The sequence below is a fragment of the Sciurus carolinensis genome, chromosome 16 (genome assembly GCF_902686445.1).
Source record: "Sciurus carolinensis chromosome 16, mSciCar1.2, whole genome shotgun sequence".
Taxonomy (NCBI): Eukaryota; Metazoa; Chordata; class Mammalia; order Rodentia; family Sciuridae; genus Sciurus; species Sciurus carolinensis.
Window position 1 is genome coordinate 66,958,820 of NC_062228.1, and position 16,284 is coordinate 66,975,103.

The 16,284-nt window shown below is 61.6% G+C and overlaps 1 protein-coding gene across 1 annotated transcript; it reads left to right on the plus strand.

Moving 5' to 3' along the window:
• Positions 1 to 3,655: 3,655 nt before the first annotated feature.
• Positions 3,656 to 15,249, plus strand: LOC124966249 (vomeronasal type-2 receptor 26-like). The gene is made up of 6 exons (XM_047527283.1): positions 3,656 to 3,864; positions 6,034 to 6,325; positions 8,455 to 9,252; positions 10,921 to 11,130; positions 12,425 to 12,548; positions 14,234 to 15,249. The coding sequence occupies exons 1-6, from the start codon at positions 3,656 to 3,658 to the stop codon at positions 15,247 to 15,249; spliced, it is 2,649 nt and encodes an 882-aa protein (XP_047383239.1).
• Positions 15,250 to 16,284: the final 1,035 nt, after the last annotated feature.

A 16,284-nucleotide genomic window follows, 5' to 3' on the forward strand; every position in this document is an offset into this window, starting at 1 on the left:
AAATAATATATGAAAAATTTATAAAATGGTATTTATAAAGAAGACAAAGAGCAGCTTGAGAACTTGACCACTTTACCTAAGATTTATGAAGAGCCCCCCTTACCTGAGATAAGGCCCTGCCTCCCACCTTACTACATGTTACAGTGGCTCCTGAATAAGCCAGACTTCATCTCATTCAAAGTCACATTCAAACGATTGGTTTTTGTTGTAAAATGACTGTGATCTCCAACAGGGGATATAATATATAGCTTAGCCAAAATTCAAGATAGCGATTACACAAGGAAATTTGCTTTCACTGCTGTTAATTCCATTTTGTATTTGCCTTGTAAACTCTTTAACTGTTGCTGGATTAATGTTTTGCTGAGGTAATGCTTCAAAAACAAAAAAAATGAGTTAATTTGAAATAATAAGCCATCATGTATAGGACAGATAATATAGACCCCAATTATTAAATGTGGGTAAATGACTGTCAAGTCATAGACATTAGAGTAAAAGCCCAGCACTCTTACTTTACGACTGGGGAGACTGAATGCTGGAAGTTTAAGATCACATTTATAGACTGAGATTAAAATAAAAGGGCCAAGAGAATCAGTATTTGGCTCTTGCCCTCAGAGTCAGCCTGAACCCAGGGAACAAGAGAACTTCTCTAAGAAACTCTGCAACTCTGGGCCACACGACCTCTGGATCAGGGGGATTAATGAGAGCAGTAGAGGATAAAAGGCCAATCAGTGCACCTGCTGCAGAGGAGGTTCCTTGGGAAAGGGAGACATCCCTGATGCTTCCAAAAGCCACCTCGTCAAGGAGACCCTGCCAGGTGAATGGCACTAAAGGAGCTAAGAAGCTGCTCTCAAGTTCCCCAAGAGTGACCCTGTGGGAACTCAGCTGACCCTTAACAGCAGACAGGAACAAGGTCAATTTGACCAGCTTGATCTTAAGCACCTAGCAAAACAGTTAAAACCAAAACACAGTCATTCACGGACATTTAAAAATCTAAACAATAGTTACTTTAATGTACCTTGAGATGTACACTTGTGTTAGCCCCCAAAATAAGTAAAACTGGAGAGACAAAGAGATCCTTAGACAGAAATGCCTGATAACCAACAAGAGGAACTACTAGAGTTATACACTTTTAGTCAGTTTAAGGCCTAGAGATCCTCCTAACCTCCTGTACAGGTAGACTCCATCAGTGTTTGCTAGCATGACTCTGTAGCCCAGGTAACAAAAGTAAAGGGATCTCTAGTAAACAAAGAGATCATGCCAACAAAAAGATATTTTACAAACATCAGATGACATTAGGTAACTGAACTAAACACTGTGTTTACATTCCTGGTAAGTCTGACAGTGCTAAAGATTTACAAATGAAGGCCTTATCCTCTCCAGCCTTGTTAGACTCTGTTAGGCCTTGTTACGGGAACAGTAGCTCAGTTCTCGCACCTCCTGGTGAGAGATTATTGATTTCTGTCATCTTCATGATACTCACTGACGTGTTCCAGATGCTACAATATTTATTTTGTATCACTCTCATTTCAGTATTCATATCTTTTTGTCCTTTCATGGAACCAGACGTTTACCCCAGACAGCCTCAATTTCTTAAAAGGGGGTCCAAAGTGCTTGCTCCATCCCTTGTGGTCTCCCTCATCTTGAAGAATCAAGAGCGCTCATCGCCCATTTTCCTTACAGTAGTAAGATGTCCCTAAAATTAGAGGGGTAATAATAAAAGAAATCAAAAGACAGTCGATATAGACAGGTAATTGGGTTAAAAATAAAGGCCGGTTTGGGTCCAGGAAGTTGGAGGCCAACGTCGTCCAAGAGATTGAAATGCTAATGCTTCCAGAGCCCTCCCTCCCCCCTTACCAAGAACCTGCCCCTGCTCCAACCTGTGGTGAAGTCTCTCCAACAAGCTCAACTTAGGAGAGAGCCAGCCCAAGAGACCACGGTTTCCAACACCCATTCCAGCCAGGAGACTACATCTGTGAAAGTGTTTCCAGAAAACGGACAAATGCCCGGCTGAAATGGAGGAGACTTGCTCACAATGTGGATCGATCACATCTGAGGCAAGACAACAGAAAAGGGACAGCCCTCAGAGACTCCCACCACCCTCCAAAGATAAGACTGAAACACGTGAATCATGTTTTCTCTCCTGCTTATTCTTGCATGTCCACTGCAGCCCTTGGGACTTCCTCAGGCCCACATGAGCAGCATGCTGCGGCCCCCGAGGGAACATGGTTTGCTTGGACGTCAGGAGTAACTCCATGCCTGGCCCCTCAGCTGTTCGAGGTCACCAAGTGGGACGACTTCTGTGTTACTGTCCACCTCATCCCCAGGTGTTCTATTGTGAAGGGGAGGCAGGAAGGACATCGGGCACTACTACATTGATCTAAACGAGCGGCCCCTGTCTTAGTTCCCCCTATGGGATTAGGGACAGCTGTCTCCACTGCTGTAGGGACCAGTACACTCATTACAGGGTGACCGTGATCTGTTGCCCAGGGTCAGCGGTGTCCAGCAGTGCCGCCTGGCTCCTGCCGATTGCCAGCACGGCTCCATGACCCCGATGGCCCCCAGGGCCACTCTGCAACACTTACAGCCTCTGGTCAGCACTGACCGAGCTCTGTCCCTGTGGAGCTGCCTGTTCAAGAGGCTGCAGGGCAGTGTGGTCAGTGTAGGTGGCTGACGTGTCTTCTTGGACCTGGGTGATCCTGGTGTGGGCAGGTGGAGCAGCTTCAGCACCCCGCTCCTCTCCTGGACGATGCCCTTCCATTGGAGGCCCCCTGACCAGTGGACACTGCAGGCCGGCCCGTGGACATCTGGTCCCCGCTGTGCTCTGTAGTGGCTATGGAGTTCCTGAGCCCTGGGATGTCCTGCCCAGGGTGTGCAGTGGGAAGGGGCCGGGCCGAGCCGCCACAGGTGCGTGTCATTTGGAGGATCTGCAGTGCAGCCCCAGAGGGGCGGCACCATCCCTGTCCCCACTAGTGACCAGCAAGGGACGGGGGCCCTGTGTCCACCACCATACCCCACCCTGCTGGTGTGACCCGGCCTCACCGGGTGCCAACTGCCTCCCTGCCTCCAAGGTCGCAGGGCAGCCTTCTTCTTCAGAGCGCCCCAGGCTGCGCCCGTCCAGCCTCAACCAGCCCAGCCTCCCTCCTGCCTGGACCTGGGCCCTGGCCTCACAGTGGGGGCTGAGGGCCTTGGATCCCAAGGAGTCCTGCTGCTGCCTGCTGGGCCTGGCCACCTGCAGCTGGAGGACACGCCCCTCTCCAGGGCTCACACGCTCCGGGTTCAGGGCTTTGGGCCTCCTGGGCCCCTCTCCAGAGCAGTGTCCTGGGGACCCAGAGCAGCTGCTCCTGGGCCTGCAGTCCCTCAGAAAGCAAGCAGGACCCAGGGGGCCCTCCCAGGCGGACAGAGGACGCCAGAGCCCAGCCCCTGCCGCAGGGCGCCGGGGAGCCAGGGGAGGAGAGAGAAACTTGTAATAGGCGTGGGGCTTGGTGGCCCCCATTGCAGCTCGGGTCCCGTCTCCCCAGGGCCTGGAGGCTGCTGGTGCAGATGAGCCTCAGCCCAGGCGTCTGGTCCAGGTAGATCCAGGTAAAAGGCGCTGTCACTGCAGGACACAGTTCCACACGGGGGCTGCCACGGCACTGGCCGTCCTGACCCTGCGGGCATGTGGCTGTGGGCCCTGCTGCCTGCCGTCCTGGGCCCTCGCCCCAGCGTCACCCTCTCTGGGCCATTCAGCTGGCGCCTGCCAGGCTCGAGCTCCCGTTTCGACCGACCGGGGGACGTGGTGGTGGGGGGCAGCTTCTCCATCTTGTGTTTCGATGAGGTCACCCTGTTCAATTTCACTGCTCCTCCCGTGGGACGGGCCTCCTCAGAGTAAGTGCCCGGGTGCTGGGCGGGAGAGCCGAGGGCAAGGGGGATGTAGAGGGCATCGCCAGGGTCATCCTGTGTGTCCAGGCTGGTGGGTGGTCACCTGGCTTCCTCAGGGTCTGTCCTATGTGTTCAGGTTGGTGGGTGGTCCTCTGACCTTCCTCAGGGTCAGTCCAGTGTGTGTCCAGGCTGGTGGCTGGTCCCCTGGCCTTCCTCAGTGTCAGTCCTGAGTATGTCCAGGCTGGTGGGTGGTCACCTGGCTTCCTCAGGGTCCGTCCTGTGTGTCCAGGCTGGTGGGTGGTCACCTGGCTTCCTCAGGGTCCGTCCTGTCTGTCCAGGCTGGTGGGTGGTCCTCTGGCCTTCCTCAGGGTCATCCTGTGTGTTCAGGCTGATGGGTGGTCACCTGGCTTCTTCAGGGTCCGTCCTGTGTGTTCAGGTTGGTGGGTGGTCCCCTGGCCTTCCTCAGGGTCTGTCCTGCGTGTGCAGGCTGGTGGGTGGTCACCTGGCTTCCTCAGGGTCCGTCCTGTGTGTCTAGGCTGGTGGGTGGTCCTCTGACCATCCTCAGGGTCAGTGCTTGTGTGTTCAGGCTGGTGAGTGGTCCCCAGTTTCCTCAGGGTCAGTGCTTGTGTGTCCAGGCTGGTGGGTGGTCACCTGGCTTCCTCAGGGTCCGTCCTGTCTGTCCAGGCTGGTGGGTGGTCCCCAGTCTTCCTCAGGGTCAGTCCTTGTGTGTCCAGGCTGGTGGGTGGTCCCCAGTCTTCCTCAGGGTCATCCTGTGTGTCCAGGCTGGTGGGTGGTCCCCAGTTTCTTCAGGATCAGTCCTTGTGTGTCCAGGCTGGTGGGTGGTCCCTAGTCTTCCTCAGGGTCAGTCCTTGTGTGTCCAGGCTGGTGGGTGGTCCCCAGTCTTCCTCAGGGTCAGTCCTTGTGTGTTCAGGCTGGTGGGTGGTCCCCAGTTTCCTCAGGGTCAGTCCTTGTGTGTCCAGGCTGCTGGGTTGTCCACAGTTTCCTCAGGGTCAGTCCTTGTGTATCCAGGCTGGTGGGTGGTCACCTGGCTTCCTCAGGGTCAGTCCTTGTGTGTCCAGGCTGGTGGGTGGTCCCCAGTCTTCCTTAGGGTCAGTCCTTGTGTGTCCAGGCTGGTGGGTGCTCCCCAGTTACCTCAGGGTCAGTCCTTGTGTGTCCAGGCTGGTGGGTGGTCCTAGTCTTCCTCAGGGTCAGTCCTTGTGTGTCCAGGCTGGTGGGTGGTCCCCAGCCTCCTCAACCTCTCCCTGTCCAGGTTTGACCAGGTTCTGAGGCCTGGGTGCTGTGTCACTGTCCTCCTGATGGCCCCACTGGCCAGGCACGGGTCTCATGCACCTGCTGTGTGAGAACAGGGTGTGCCCCCAGCAGAGGTGACATTAACCCCTCTGGTGACACTGCTGTGCATGTGGCCCTGTGGGTCCTGTCTGCCTGTGTCCTGTGTCCTCCCCGGACTCAGATCGCGCCTGCCTCTGCTCTCGGGGTCCAGCGCGGTCCTCCTGGCCGTATTTAAATGGTGGGCTCAGCTTTACTAAAAGTCTGCCTCGTGTCTCGAGGGCACTGTGCTGTGACCCCAGCCAGGTGCTCGTGAGCCTGGAGGATGCCCTTCAAGGCCACCCCGGCGACTGGGCCAGACCCTGCCTCCACACAGAACACACAAGGGCTGGTGTGGTCAGCGGCAGAGCCCCTGGTGCCCTGCCCAGGCCCAGAAGGGGCAGAAGAAAATGCCGACTGTCCTCCCCAGGACCTGCCTCCTTCCCCACCTGACTGGAAAGGAGGCCCAGGAGGCTCCGTGTCTCACATGGCCCTCAGGTTAAAGTGAGCAGCGTGAACGGTGGTGTGGGCACTCTGTGCTGCGCTGGCACAGGGGTCCACCAGGGAGGGACGAGCTCAGAGTCCAGATCCTGCCCTTGGTGAGGTGGACATTTGAGGTGGCTTTCCTGGAGGTTCTGAGACTCTTCAGTCAGCCTCCTCTGTGTCCAGCTGAGGGCTGTGGGCTTTGTCCTCCCTTCCTCCCCTGCAGGGGTTCTGGGGGCCGCCTGTGGGTCGTCAGGTCCCTGGGCATGTGCCTGTCCTTGCCCTTTGTCCAGCCTTTGAGCGGCAGGGGCACACGGTCCCGCTGTCTGCCCACTGGGCAGCGTGAACAAGGGCTTTTCCACTCAGCCTGTCCCTGTGGAGCTACCTGGTGGCCCAGAGCTTTGTGTTTGCCGTGGAGGAGATCAACAGGAGTGTCCACCTGCTGCCCAACCTGACCCTGGGCTTCTCCATCCGCAACTCTGGGTGCTCAGTGCACGGAGCCGTGTTTGAGATGATGAGCTTTCTCACGGGGCAGGAGGAGCCCATCCCCAACTACGCCTGCGGACCCCGCCTGCCCAGGGTGGCCGTGGTTGGGGACACGCGGTCAGCCCTGTCCATGGCCATGGCCAGGCTTCTGGGGCTCTACAAGTTTCCCCAGGTGAGTCTCCCCAGAGCCTTCACGAGAGCTGACCCTCAGCAGGGCAGCAAGGGCAAGGGTGTCTGGAAGGGTACTGACCACTCTGCTCTGTGGCTGGTTCCTTTTACCTCCCTGCTCTCTGTCCAGTACTGTCCTCCAGGTAAGCTTCTCTTGATACGAGTGCAATCCAAATGGTCAGTGAGGTAGCTGGGGATCAGAGGAGGAATAGGGCCAGGACCAACTCACCCCACCCCAGGTCCAGGAGCTGGACTTGAGACCAGGCAGTCCCCACCCAGGTCCAGGAGCTGGACTTCAGGCCAGGCAGTCCTGACCCAGATCCGGGAGCTGGACTTGAGGCCAGGCAGTCCCCACCTCAGGTCCAGGAGCTGGACTTGAGGCCAGGCAGTCCCCAACCAGTTCCAGGAGCTGGACTTGAGGCCAGGCAATCACCACCCAGGTCCAGGAGCTGAACTTGAGGCCAGGCAGACCCCACCCAGGTCCAGGAGCTGGACTTGAGGCCAGGCAGTCCCCACCCAGGTCCAGGAGCTGGACTTGAGGCCAGGCAGTCCCCACCCAGATCCAGGAGCTGGACTTGAGGCCAGGCAATCCACACCCAGATCCAGAACCTGGAATTGAGGCCAGGCAATCCCCACCCCAGGTCCAGGAGCTGGACTTGAGGCCAGGCAGTCCCCACCTCAGGTCCAGGAGCTGGACTTGAGGCCAGGCAGTCCCCACCCAGGTCCAGGAGCTGGACTTGAGGCCAGGCAGTCCCCACCCAGGTCCAGGAGCTGGACTTGAGGCCAGGCAGTCCCCACCCAGGTCCAGGAGCTGGACTTGAGGCCAGGCAGTCCCCACCCAGGTCCAGGAGCTGGACTTGAGGCCAGGCAGTCCCCACCCAGGTCCAGGAGCTGGACTTGAGGCCAGGCAGCCCCTGACTCGTGCCACAGTGTCACCTGCCAACCCTTCCCGAATCACACTCTGGTGGCCCCCAGCCTCCTCATCCTCAGTCCTGACCGTGATGAAGATGATCCTGGCCACAGTTCACACCTTGAGGTGGGCGACTCAGTGGCTCTCAGCTCAGGGTGTGTGGTGGTCAGCTGAGGGTGGGAGAGCAGGGCTCTCCCTGCACAGCCCAGACCAGCAGCTGCCGCTCCAGCCCCCCACCCGAGGCAGGCCCTGTCCTGCCCTGTCCTGGCGGGTCCGCTTGGCCAGGGTTTCCCAGTGTGACCTCTGCTCCCCAGGTCCTCACTCCCCAGGGTCCTGCAGGCTCCCTGTGGTGCAGATCAGCCCCTCCCTCCTCTCCTTGCCAGCGGGTGCTGCGTCCTGTGCAGGGTCCCCACTGCTGGCCGCCTGTCCCGTCCTGGGCGTGTGAACCGTGCTCTCTGGCTGCGGGTGCCCCTTGCCGTCCACGTCCAGGTGTGGGCCTGTGTGCCTCCCGTCCTCCTGGGTGTGAGCGTGGCTTGCTGGCGGAAGGCTGCCTGTGTGTGGTCTCTGGGGGCCTCGGTGCTTCCCAGAGCCTGCTGTTTGTCCTCCCTGCTGGGCAGGTGTCCACGACCTGGAGTAGAAGGCCCCAGCTGGTGGGAATTGCTCTGTCCTGCACTGGGCTGAGTCTCTGGGCCTGCTGGGCGGGCGTCCCCTCACTGAGGGACTGGTCCCCTGGAGTCCCAGCATGGTGTCCTGGGCTCTGGTCCTGGAGCTGCCCCACCTCGGCTGCTCTTGGAGGCTGGTCCCTGGTGGGCTTCCTCTCCAGGCTGAGGCTCCAGGTCTGGTCCCTGGCACTCTGAGCTGGTCCATTCCTGTCCTGCCCATCATGACGGGGGCCTCCTCCCACCAGCCCCACACCCTCACAAGACCCCTCTTGGCATGGGGTGGACGCGCCCTGGGCTGTAGGGCAGACGCCACTCATATTTCTGGGAGACGCTCACCCCCCAGCTCTGCTCCAGCTTGGGGGACCTGCTGCCCCGAGTGTGCAGGGATTGCTGCTGAGGTGCAGGACTTCCACGGACAGTCTTGGGGAACCCTGCAGGGCTAAGGGGCACACTGGCCACTCCCTCTCTCTGGCTGTCCTCCTTCCACTCTTCAATCCTGGGGGCCTGGCCTGAGTCCTGGTGCTGACCTTCTCTCTGCCACTGCCCGGCCCTTCCCTGCAGATCAGTCACTCATCCACGCTGCCCATCCTCAGTGACAAGGCCCAGTTCCCGTCCTTCCTTCGGACGCTGGCCAGTGACCTCACATCGTGTTATGCGGTGACCCAGCTGGTGGTCCGGTTGGGATGGACCTGGGTGGACATTCTGGCCCAGGATGATGACTATGGGCAGCAGGCCAGCTCACTGGCTGCCCGGGAGCTGAGCCAGGCTGGCATCTGCATTGAGGCCCATCTCTACGTGCCTGCCCAGCAGTCCCTGGAGGACACAGACGCCATTGTCCAGAGGATGCAGGTCTGCACTGCCACGGTGGTTCTGGTCTTCCTCAACAACTCGAGCTTCCTGCTCATTCTGCAGGGCTTACTGGGCCTGCGGGTCTTGGGCCAGGTCTGGGTCAGCTCAGAGAGTCTGCACATGGCCATAGCCCTGAGCATGCCAGGCGCCTCTGAGGTCCTGCAGGGAGCCTTTGGCCTTATGAGTCACAGTAGCCATGTGCCTGGCTTCCCTGAGTTCTTGGCTCACCTGCACCCGAGTCGGACCCCAGAGGACATGTTCATAGAGAGGTTCTGGGAGGTCAACTTTGGGTGCACGTGGCCCCCCAAGAATGGCTCAGTGGCAAGTGGTGTCCAGCTCTGCTCAGGGAATGAACGTCTGCAAAGCACCGAGGACCCTTTCTGGGAGGCTCGGAAAATGGACATCGCATACACCCCCGTGTACAGCATCGCCCACGCCCTCCAGGACCTGCTGGGCTGTGAGCACTGGGCTGGGGCCCGTGCAGACCCTGGGCATGTCCTGCCCTGGCAGGTGAGCAGAGGGTGGAGGGTGCTGGTGTGCTCACTGCAGGGCTGGAGGGAGACTCGCTCCTCAGCCGCAGGCCTGCTGTCTGCGCCCTGGCAGGAGCACTGCAGGGGACCCAGAGCCCCCCACCACCCGAGCACAGGTGAGTCATGGGGCCGCGGTGTCGCTCCCTTAGCACAGCCGGGATCCTAGCGGAATTCAAGTTCCAGGTAAACCTCCCAGTAAACCCCCAGGGAAACCTTCCAGAGCCCCCTTCCCTGTGGAGTCCAAGGCTGAGTCTGCTGAATTTACCTGGCTGCCCCAGCACCACCTGTGAATTTCCAGAGACTCAGCACAAGAGAGGAGAGAGCAGGTCAATGGCCAGGGCTGTTGGGACCTCCACCGAGAGGATGGTGCCCAAGTGCATGGATCAGCCCTGCAGGCGGTGGTGAGCCGGTTGGGCCGCAGCCCCTGGCCTGTGTGCAGAGGATGGCGTCCTAGGAGAGCTGCTCACCAGGGGCCATCAAGGCAACCCATTCCCGGTCGCGTCTCTGTCCCAGCGTCATCCTTGGGAGCAGGGATGCACAGCCACCGAGAGAGGAAGGCGTCAGGCAGGAGTCTCCTGGCCTCCATGCAGAACCAAGAAGTGGTCACCTCAGCCTTGCTGGCCAGTCCCAGTGTCTGGAGGTGTCTAGAGATTTGACTTCCTCACCAAGGCGTGATGCTGAGGCCTGGGTAGCAGCTCCTTCTGGTGGACACTGGGACAGGAGGCAGCAGGAGGGCGTTGACCTGGTCACTGGGGTGCAGGCCAGAGGTCCCACCTGAGGTGAGCGGGGATGTCTCTGCGCCGGCTGCTGGATGGAGGGAAGTCCAAGGTGCTGTGGCTGAGGACGGGGTGCCCTGGGCAGGTCCTCTCAGGCCGCCTGGGCCTCTGCTGTGTGCAGACACCCTCTAGAGCCCAGGACCGGTTCGGCTGAGCACCGGGTGCTGAGTGGTGAGTGTCGGGTGTGGGCAGAGAGCGAGATGAAGCCCATGTGGGTCCAGGGCCTCCGTGTGCTGTTGGGGGACAAAGCAGAGCTGGGGGTGGTGGAGGTGTGGACCAGCGAGGTCCTCTCTGGGGAGACCTGTGAGCTCTCAGGTGGAGGGTGGCAAGCGGCTGCCAGGCAGGTGTGGGGCAGGCGGGGCAGGCACAGTGGGAGTGCAAGGCCAAGTGTGGGGAGAGGCAGGAATGGCCAGGCAGCTGGACCTAGCCTGCCTGCGAGAAGGCCATGGACGTGCCCTCTACTGGGCAGAGCCTCGCGTTGGAAGCCCCGCCAGGGTGGCCTGCCCAGGCGTGTGATGGGAAGGCCGAGGCTGTCCCAGCCCAGGCGGCCCTGGAGCTGGGTGTGAGCATGTGGGTGGGTTCCTCCATCCAGGGCAACAGGGTCAAGTGAGGTGTGCGGCTGGCTTGTCGTCAAGTGTGCTCTGGACTCTCACACTCACCATCCGTAGGAAACCTCCCTCTGCTTCAACAGGAGTTAAGCTCTAAGACGTGCGTGGGCCCTGCTCACTCTGCAGGCTTAGTGCCCATGTGACCAGCGACGGGTCGGCCCTGCGTGGAGCTGTGCCCGCTGAGCGCTAGGGCAGTGGCCTTGGCTTGTGCCAGGCCCAGGGACCATCCTCGGCCAGTCTACAGCATGGCCCTTCCTTCCCCAGCTGCTCCAGCCCCTCAGGAAGGTGCGCTTGAAGACCCCGGATGGCACAGAGGTCATGTTTGATACCAACGGGGATTTGGTGTCCAAATTTGACATTGTGCGAGGGCAGAAGACCCCCGAGGGCTCATTCCACTTGGTCCACATAGGCCAGATCGACCCTCGAGGCTCCTCGGGGAGCAGCATGACCGTCCACCTGCAGGAGAACCTCCAGGTGAGCCTCCCAGGTACTTGGAATGGAGTCCTGGAACACTGGAGCTGGAGGGAACCTAGGAGGCCAGGGTCCTTGTCCCCTGCCCACGCGTGACATGTCCTTGGCGCTAGGTGGCACCAGGGAGCTTCAGCCAGGCGGGTGAGCCCTGTGGCCCTGTCCTTAGGGGACAGGCCTCTGCTGAGTGTGACTGGAAGGGTCAGCCAGGTCTGGGGTCCACCCCATGATCCCAGCTGCTCAAGGGCTGAGGCAGCAGGATCCCTCAGCCCACGCCAGCCTGGGCACGTGGTGAGGCCCTGTCTCATGAGGACTGGGTGGCAGCTCAGTGGTGGACGGCTGGCCACGCCTGGCAGGCTCGTTCCCACCCAGAGGAGAGAGTCATCCTCAACTGTAGGTGTGGGATGGCCTTGCATGTCTCTGTGTTTGAGTGTGCATGTGTGTGAGTGTGCATGTGTGAGTGAGTGTGCATGGTTCTGTGTGAGTGTGCATGTGTGAGTGTGCATGTTTGTCAGTGTGCATGTGTGTGTGAGTGTGCATGTGTGTGTGAGTGTGCATGCTTGTCGAGTGTGCATGTGAGTGTGCATGAGTGTGTGAGTGTGCATGTGTGTGAGTGTGCATGCGCGTGCGAGTGTGTTGTGTGTGAGTGTGCACGTGTGTGTGAGTGTGCATGTGTATGTGTGTGTGAATGTGTGTGAGTGTGCATGTGTGTGAGAGTGCATGTGTCTATGTGTGAGTGTGCATGTGTGCGTGTGAGTGAGCATGTGTTTGTGAGTGTGCATGTGCGTGTGAGTGTGCATGTGCGTGTGAGTGTGCATGTGTGTGCGAGTGCATGGTTCTGTGTGTGAGTGTGCATGTGTGTGTGAGTGTGCATGTGTGAGTGTGCATGTGTGTGTGAGAGTGTGCATGTGTCTGTGTGTGAGTGTGCATATGTCTGTGTGAGTGTGTATGGGGTCTGTGTGTGAGTGTGCCTGGGGTCAGTGTGTGAGTGTGCACTTCTGAGTGTGAGTGTGTGGTGTGTGTGCTCAGATCCACAGTGTCTAGGGCAGGTCCTGGAACCTGGGAAGGCCCACTACACACTGTCTGGTCAGCTCTGCTCCTTTGTCCAGGTGTCCAGGTGGAGCCCTTGGCAGGTCCGCTCACTCACTGCAGGGCTGGGCCTGTCCCATCTGGCTCTGGTGGGCAGAGAGACACCTGTGTCGTGGGCGGGATGCACTGTGGTTGCTTCCGCAGGCAGGAGGCCCCGCTGGCCACCCGTGCCCTGGCGGGTCGCTGGTGACTCCCTGCTCTTCGTCCCCAGGTGCCCAGCTCCGTGTGCAGCAGGAGTTGCGTTCCAGGGTTCAGCCAGACCCCCCGACAGGGAGCCCCCCACTGCTGTTTCGACTGCAGCCCCTGCCCCGAGGGACACTTTGCAGAGCACACAGGTGAGGGAGGGAGGACCCTGGACCCAGGGGCCCTCAAGGCCCTGCCGGCCTCTCAGGTTGCCAGTCCAGGGAGCTGCGGGACCACACCCTTGTCTGTGCCCACAGTTGGCCAGGACCTGCCCGCCTGCTGGACACTGTGGGCACTGACTCCTGTCCTCTCTGTCCTCCCTGGGTGTCTATGTGCCATTCCCTTGTCAGAGGACAGCAGGCAGTCCTCCCCTTTCCCAGGTGCAGCAGGCAGTCCTCCCCCTTCCCAGGGGACAACAGGCAGTCCTCCCCCTTCCCAGGGCACAGCCGGCAGTCCTCCCCCTTCCCAGGGGACAGCAGGCAGTCCTCCCCCTTCCCAGGGGACAGCAGGCAGTCCTCCCCCTTCCCAGGGGACAACAGGCAGTCCTCCCCCTTCCCAGGGGACAGCAGGCAGTCCTCCCTCTTCCCAGGGGACAACAGACAGTCCTCCCCCTTCCCAGGGGACAGCAGGCAGTCCTCCCCCTTCCCAGGGGACAGCAGGCAGTCCTCCCCCTTCCCAGGGGACAGCAGGCAGTCCTCCCCCTTCCCAGGGGCAGCAGGCAGTCCTCCCCCTTCCCAGGGGACAGCAGGCAGTCCTCCCCCTTCCCAGGGGACAGCAGGCAGTCCTCCCCTTCCCAGGGGACAGCAGGCAGTCCTCCCCCTTCCCAGGGGACAGCAGGCAGTCCTCCCCCTTCCCAGGGGACAGCAGGCAGTCCTCCCCCTTCCCAGGGGACAGCAGGCAGTCCTCCCCCTTCCCAGGGGCAGCAGGCAGTCCTCCCCCTTCCCAGGGGACAGCAGGCAGTCCTCCCCTTCCCAGGGGACAGCAGGCAGTCCTCCCCCTTCCCAGGGGACAGCAGGCAGTCCTCCCCCTTCCCAGGGGACAGCAGGCAGTCCTCCCCCTTCCCAGGGGCAGCAGGCAGTCCTCCCCCTTCCCAGGGGACAGCAGGCAGTCCTCCCCCTTCCCAGGGGACAGCAGGCAGTCCTCCCCCTTCCCAGGGGCAGCAGGCAGTCCTCCCCCTTCCCAGGGGACAGCAGGCAGTCCTCCCCTTCCCAGGGGACAGCAGGCAGTCCTCCCCCTTCCCAGGGGACAGCAGGCAGTCCTCCCCCTTCCCAGGGGACAGCAGGCAGTCCTCCCCCTTCCCAGGGGACAGCAGGCAGTCCTCCCCCTTCCCAGGGGACAGCAGGCAGTCCTCCCCCTTCCCAGGGGACAGCAGGCAGTCCTCCCCCTTCCCAGGGGACAGCAGGCAGTCCTCCCCCTTCCCAGGGGACAGCAGGCAGTCCTCCCCCTTCCCAGGGGACAGCAGGCAGTCCTCCCCCTTCCCAGGGGACAGCAGGCAGTCCTCCCTCTTCCCAGGGGACAGCAGGTAGTCCTCCCCTTCCCAGAGGACAGCAGGCAGCAGGCGCAAGCCCTCCCCCTGGCCGTCCTGGTCTGCACTGTCCCCGTCTCAGCACAGGCCTGTCCTGAGGTGCTGGGTTAGGACCTGCTCACGTGGATCCTGGGGACAGGGTGAGCCCTGGGCCCTTCCCGAGGTCAGTTCCTGCCCGGCTGGGGAGACTGTCCAGGTGGTACCTGTGGCCCCTGCCCCGTATGAATGGCTGCCCATTCGGGTGACCGAGCGCCGTCCGTGGAAGGCGGTGGTGTGACCGCGGTGGCCCCGGCCCCGGCCTGTGTCCCACAGACGTGCCGCGCTGCCTTCCCTGCCCCGAGGAGCAGTACCCGAGCCTGGCCAGAGACCGCTGCCTGCCCAGGACAGAGGCCTTCCTGGCCTTTGAGGAGCCCCTGGGACTGGCGCTGGCCGCTGCGGCGGTCGGCCTGGCCAGCCTGGCGCTGCTGGTCCTCGGGCTGTTCCTGCGGCACCGGGACTCGCCCGTGGTCAGGGCCAACAACAGGGCCCTGAGCCACACGCTGCTGGCCTCCCTGGCGCTGTGCGCCCTGTGTCCCCTGCTCTTCCTGGGCCGCCCCACCGCCGTCGCCTGCCTCCTGTGCCAGACCACCTTCGCCGTGCTGTTCACCGTGGCCGTCTCCTGCGTCCTGGCCAAGACGCTGACCGTGGCCCTGGCCTTCAGGGTCACCAGGCCCGGGTCCAGGGCGCGGGCGTGCCTGGGCCCCTGTGCCTCCTCCTCGCTGGTCCTCGTGGCCTCCCTGACGCAGGTGGCTCTGTGCGGGCTGTGGCTGGGCACCTCCCCGCCGTTCCCAGACAGGGACGTGCGCTCGGAGCCCAGGCTGGTGGTCCTGCGCTGCCAGGAGGGCTCCGGCCTGGCCTTCTCCTGCGTGCTGGGCTACCTGGGCCTCCTGGCGGGGGCCACCTTCTCTGTGGCCTTCCTGGCCAGGGGCCTGCCTGCTGCCTTCAACGAGACCAGGCTCCTGACCTTCGGCATGCTGCTCTTCTGCAGCGTCTGGCTGGCCTTCCTGCCCCTGTACCACAGTGCCCGGGGCAAGTCCACCGTGGCCGTGGAGGTCTTCTCCATCCTGGCCTCCACGGCGGGACTCCTGGGGGGCATCTTCCTCCCCAAGTGCTACATCATCCTGCTGAGGCCTGAGCAGAGCACCCCGGCCTGGCTGAGGCCCGGATGGGGACGCAGCGGGACAGGCAGGGCCCCGGGGCCCCGCAGGAGGGCTTCCCGCAGACCAGCACCTGGACGCCCAGGGCAGAGGACACCGGGGCCGGGCGTACCGGGCTCAGCACTTCTGTGAGCGCTGGACACCAGAGGGGCCCTGAGAGGGGAGGACTCAACAGGGTGCCGACGGCCATCATGGAGGGTGGGCCCGGGGCCGTGGTGGACGGTCCTGTGTGTGCTCAGTGCTCGAGGTTTCACAGTGACAAGAGGCAGAAACAGGCTGAAGTGGGCGGCCGCAGCAGCAGGAGGAGCACTGTGGGAGGGGCAGGCGTCAGACCCCTGCAGGCTGGTGGACGCAGGGAGGACCCGTCTGGCACTTCCTGGAAAGGTGGACACGGAGCTCCCAGGGCCTGGTGGTCCCACTGCTGCACAGGGCGGGGGAGACTGAGCACCTTTCCCCCACAGGGAGAGGGAGGGTCAGGGAAGCCTCAGAGCCCAGCGGTGGGAGCCAGGTCCACGTCCATGTCCCGGGAGGGGCAGGCTGCACGTGGCTGCCCGTCCCAGGAAGGTCCTGGCCCTGAGGAGGAAGCGGTGGTGCCCAGCACGGCTGGACGGGCTCTGCACACTGCTGCTGAAGGGCCCAGACACAGGAGCACAGGTGGCCTGAGCCCTGGGCGCGGGCAGGACAGCGGGGTGGGGCTGCATGGGGCAGGGAGGCGGGAGCTGGCGAGGACCCAGGTGCAGCTGTTCTGGTGTCGGAGGTCAGGTCCATTGTGGGGAGGGCGCACCTCTACGTCATGACGCACATGAGCGCACAGGGAGGACGAGGCGGGCTGAGCTCTGTGTGAGGGTCGGCGTGGTGAAGCGGCAGGCCCGGTGCACAGGCGAGGACGGTGGTGACGTCCTGGTGTCTTGGCTGTCCCAGGGAGGAGGGGACGTGTGGCCAGCCAGCAGTGCAGGAAGTGACGCGGGCGTGGCTGTGGCCAGAGTGTGCTCAGTGCCCAGCTTTGTGGGCAGGGTGGGCAGGCACCCTGGTCCAGGATGGCCAGGGTGGGCACGTGGTGTGAGGCGGGGCTGGTCTCCATTGGTCAGTGTGGCAGAGTCGTTGTGAGCAGCCAAGGGTCCATAAGTGTGGACGTTCATTAAAGGTAAAAGGAGATGAAATGCCAGA